Source organism: Sinocyclocheilus anshuiensis, unplaced genomic scaffold, assembly GCF_001515605.1.
Source record: "Sinocyclocheilus anshuiensis isolate Anshui unplaced genomic scaffold, SAMN03320099.WGS_v1.1 scaffold1421, whole genome shotgun sequence".
Lineage (NCBI taxonomy): Eukaryota > Metazoa > Chordata > Actinopteri > Cypriniformes > Cyprinidae > Sinocyclocheilus > Sinocyclocheilus anshuiensis.
In genome coordinates this window covers 135,275-140,629 of record NW_015548279.1, presented here as the reverse complement: position 1 = coordinate 140,629, position 5,355 = coordinate 135,275, and the positions used below count along the sequence as shown (strand labels likewise).

At 37.0% G+C, this 5,355-nt stretch overlaps 1 protein-coding gene across 1 annotated transcript in view; it reads right to left on the bottom strand.

The window, feature by feature from the left end:
* Positions 1–5,355, bottom strand: part of LOC107655810 (Down syndrome cell adhesion molecule homolog) — a 153,800-nt gene that overhangs the window by 137,332 nt on the left and 11,113 nt on the right. The window contains 1 exon segment of the mRNA XM_074186885.1: positions 135–452. Within this exon segment, the coding sequence (XP_074042986.1) occupies positions 135–452 (318 nt within the window).

Genomic DNA, 5,355 nt, shown 5'->3' with positions numbered 1-5,355 from the left:
TTCTTGTTTTGGTGGGGGGGGGGGGGGCTGTACAAGAATTTAATTAATCATTATGCTATAATAATCAAAAAAATACATTTTGTGTATTCCTCACTATAGGTTGCATGTTTTTTTGTTCCGTTGAGCTGACTGACCGGCCTTGATGTGTAGATCTTGACTCCTGATCTTTCCTGATGGGTTTTCCGCTGTGCAGTAGTATGTATTGTCATTGATTAGGTTACTAAAGCTGGATGGCAGGAAGCCGTAGATCTGCAGCGTGCCATTGGGGTGCACATGGCGGATGCCTGGGACATCGTAGATCTCCTCCCCGGTGGCGAGGTACCAGCGCAGCGCGGCGGGGGGCACGGCCGCGGCAGGACATGGCACCAGTGCCCCTGTGGTGCTAGAGAACACTACCTCTTGCAGAGATGCATTGACAAAATATAAGCTGGAACGTAGATCTTCACCGAAAACTGGAAAGGAAAAGACAAGGACAAGAGTGCGTGAGTAAGTACATTAATATGGACGAAGAAGCATTAATGAGACAAATTAATGTTGGATGTGGAAGTGAAATGTCATTTTTTGATGTTATAATTTTCTGTTACAGCTTACTATGGAGATGCAACTATAAGTAAGTCAAGTTAAAATAAACTTTGATCTACTTTACATTAAAATTATTTAAAGTTATTTTGATATATAATTGTTTGTTTATTAGAATTATTTTGATATATATATATATATATATATATATATATATAGCACTTTTTTTAAATGATAAAGCATCAAATTGGCATCTTAATATTTTTGTAATATCGCAGTAAATACACATGAGCACAAATGCTAACAGTACATATATAAATATAGAGAGTATTAAAGATCAGCACTAAGACACAGAAGAGAAAATGTGGCATTGCATCATGAAGCTAATCACAACCAAAGAAAAGTTCAAGTTGAATGACTTCCTGCTAATTGCTAAATTTCTCTTGCGTCTTGATGAAAATCTCTTCAATGCTGTGCCACAGGCCCTATCTGAGCACCAATCTCCGTTTGGCAGTAAATAGCTCACCAGTGACAGCTGGCAGTGTTTTCCCTCGGGACAAAACATTTTAGCACTTCATAAATTTCTAACAAGGTTTCAAATTGCAGCAGTTTCAACCTTTTCTGAGGATCAGCGGGTTTCACTCACAAAGCAGAAGGTACACACAGAAGACGATATGTATTCATAAACACATGTGCGCCCACATGCTCAGATATAACACTCCAGTTGTTGGCACGCTTGATGAGCAAACACAGACAAGCAAACAAACAAAACCCGCGAACAAGCGCTCGTAATGGTGATAATCTTTACTGTGGCAATCTGAGACATATGGTACCATTCATCAAGTGGCACGCTGAAGCAACCATCTGTTAAAATATCTTGTTTTGCCAGCGAGAGGCTTGGCGGAGCGTTTGTTCCAATATTAAAGAGTGTGAAAACATTCTGGCCTTTATGCAATAAGAATTTGCTCGCTCACTCTTTTGTAAACCAAAGCAAATTATTGTTGATCTTCATTCCAAGAGGACTGATAAAGACTTTTTGCTACCTAACTCAAGTGATTCAACACATTCTGCACTAATCATCTGGCACTTGATGAATTCATGAGGGTATGTTGGTTAATAGATGAGCGTTCTGTAATTGTGGCTTCTCGCAATGAAATAAAGACCTGCTGATGTAAAAGAAATTGAAATTCCATGCGTGTCCACTACAAATTAATAAATCCTAATTAAGATATTCAGATTGCAGAGAGTAAACCATGTTTCTTCCACTTGGACACCAACAGGAAGGATTGTCAGTCAAGTCATGATGCTCTTTTTTAGCATGTCTACTATTCTTAGCTACTTAATTATGGATTGCATAGAGTAAACCATGTTTCTTCCACTTGAAAATCATAAAATAAATGCAGAACAATAAATATTAGCATGACATATCAACATTAGGGCTGTCTTTCGATTGTTCTGAAAAGGTAGCCTTCTTAAAGGGTTTGGGTTTATTTTTCTTTACAAATCAAGCAGACAAAATTGATTTGTCCAAAAGCAGAAGTCACATCAAATCCTTATTGAAAGGGCCCCACATTTGAGCAAGAAAACAGCACTTTAATACTCAGCAACCCAGAGGAAAAATTCATAATTGTCATAATTTTTCATGAAATGAACCATAAAGACGAAAAAGTGACACTGTTTAATAATGTATTATGTGCATTCATAATTAACCAAGGTTTTTTCTCTCTTTGGGTACAGCTTTGGAAGAAACCACACTCCATTCAATATTAAACTGCTCCGCTCATCTGAAGGTCTGTACATCAAATACATCTACAGTACTCTTCCTTCTCTTTGGGCCGGGAGAGTGATTGGGATGGCAGTTGACTCTAATGCACTGGCCTTGCTTTGCCTGTAGGCCTTTAATGTCGTGTCACCTGAGGCGTGGGCTGCACCTGATGGAAAGTGGCTAACACCAAGCCAAGGTGACTTTAGTAGGGCATTTCAGAAACACGCACACAACTTTCATGAATTTTTTTACCCTCATAATTAGCAGGGCACATGTGCGTACACAAACACATACTCAAATTGAGATGCTCGAATACATTGATTTAATTTCACAAGGTTTACAGACAGGTTTGAAAGTACCATTTGATGTTTCATTTAGTATTTCTGTCCTATAAAATAATAAAGCATCAAAAGATAAAACCCCACAGAGTATAATTCACATAAAAAATGTACAGGTCACATTCCACCTGAAAATCATAAAATAAATGCAGAACAATAAATATTAGCATGACATATCAACATTAGGGCTGTCTTTCGATTACAATTTTTTATCTAATTAATTACATGATGTCACATTAAAGTCACATAAAAGTGAAAATACCCCGAAAAGATTATTTAAAGCTATTTTTGTGTTAAATGAGAAAGTGTTAAGAAGACATCACAAATAGTAGCTTTAGAAAGAAATATTTTATTTGATTCAACATGCAAATGTCTTTATGAGTCTTTCATAAAGACATTTTCATAGTCTTTCATAGTGGGGAAGTCGTGGCCTAATGGTTACAGAGTCGGGAGCACTAATTCCGAGTATGGCTCACCATACTTGGCCACATGTCATGTCACATCACAAAAGACACACAGGACTCCAGCCCTTCATTCGATTCGTTCAAACAGCTGATTCATTCAGGAATTCAGTAAATGCCTCTCTTTATGAATGGGTCTTTGAATCATTTATTCACACGATTCATTCAAAACGCGGATTCATTCAGAAACTAAACACCGTTGCGTTTGCAAAACTGAGAAAAAAACAGACAATATTGTGTTGAAAATATAACACAGTATTAACTTCTTTACTGAACTGTTGTATAAAACCACATTTGCACTCATGATATTTGGGACAAAAACAGCACTCGTGTGATACTGCTCTCGCTGCTCCTGTGATATTGCTTATCATGTGATATAAACATGAGACATAAACTCATACAGGAGCATTTTGCCCCAATATCTTTAATTTTAGGGCATAACTGCATTTATGGAGTTGTTCCCCTGCATCATGTTTGTCAACAGTCAACTTTATGAAATGTAAGATGACGTACAGGTCTGGGGGCAGTGTGTTAATGGTGTTCAAATATTTTAATCGCGTTATTTTTCATAACTAATTAAGTTAGCGCGTTAAACTGTCAGCCCTAATAAATACTTACAATTAGCTTGTGCATTAGTGGTGGTGATTTTAGATTAGCTATTGCTGAATATTAACTTGTCATGCCTGAAGTTGCCAACAACTGACTTTCTTTATGAGCGAGTCATTGAATTATTCATTCAACTAAACCACTGATTAATTCAAACACAAAACACAACTACAGTGTAAGGCTGTGTTGTTATGTGGAACAGCAGCACTTTTGCTAGTGTAAAATTCTACATTAAAGTATTTATTCCTACTTACTTTCATACTTACCTTAATTACAGTATTGGGAAATTAGCTCAGTTTTAGATTTTGTTCTGTGCTTCATAAGCATATTGGTACAGGGACAAAGTAGAAATGGGAATCAAATTTTATTTATTTATTTAATTTTTTTGCCATACTGACAGCATGCTAAAGAGTGCTGGCTTTGAGAGCACCAGGAGATGAGCTTTATGCCAGAGGCAAAGACTTCCAGTCAGAATCTAGAGGCCTCAAAGAGAATAGCCACTCCTTGTTTAAACTCAAATTCACTGAAGTTGTCAAATCTACTAAAATTTGTGAATGGAAATGTCTACACTCACAATGTTACACTTTAGCCTCCAGGCCTGCAATATTTAAATTTAAAGTAATATTAATGTAATGCTAATAGTTTTTAGAAATCACTAAGCTAAAAAGGGTTATGGATAGTGTACAATGTTGTGATGAGCTGAATTGAGAAAAATCACTGGCCATAAATATTTCTAACAACAATATTTTTCATAACATAATCTTTTTATCATTGTACAGTATTTGTTACAAAACATGCAGTCATTGTATAGATGGTGGCCACATCAGAATCATCATCGTGTTTTAGTTTACCAGGTCGCAATCACACTGTCAGCTTTTTTATTTTATTATTAAAAATCAAGCACAAACTATGCAAAAAGCAGCAGTCCTTCCAACACACTCAGTGTCCAAATTTGCTCGTTCATTTTCATTTACTCCTTCAAGTGGACTATATTAGTGGCATAATGTAGGGAATAGTGAATAAGTACATTGGGGAGAATATTGGATACAGTTCTATTCTCCATTTGCACCCATCACCAAAATGCAAAATTCATGAACTGTTCCTCATATTTCAGTTTTGGTGGTTTGATTTGAGGAACACTCGTCATATGACTCAACAAATAGATTTAAAAACCTATGCAGCGTTGGAAAATCTGATTCATTCTAAATGGACCTCTCTCGTAACATTCAAAAAGTCTGGTTTGTTCTAATGAATCGGTTTGTCCTAAGCAGCCCTTGCTATATAGCGTTCAGAAGTCTGATTCATTCCAGAGAACAAATGCTTTATAAACAGCTCTCTCTCTCTCATATGTACAGTAGCATTAGAAAGTCATTAGTGAATCAGTACATCCTAGATGATCCTAGATGACCAGTTGTTTTTGTGGCATAAACGGTTTAAATTATAAATTGTCATTGGATAGATTATATGTGACCCTTGACCACAAAACCAGTCTTAAGTCGCTGGGGTAGGTTCTAAGTGACCTACCTCAAGAGATAGTTGACACCATCACTTCAGCAAGAGCACCGTCTACGAGACACGCCTACGGTTTGAATTGGAACCTGTTCGTTGAGTGGTGTTCTTCTCGCCGAGAAGACACCATGCCCGATCCGAGTCGTGCTGTCCTTTT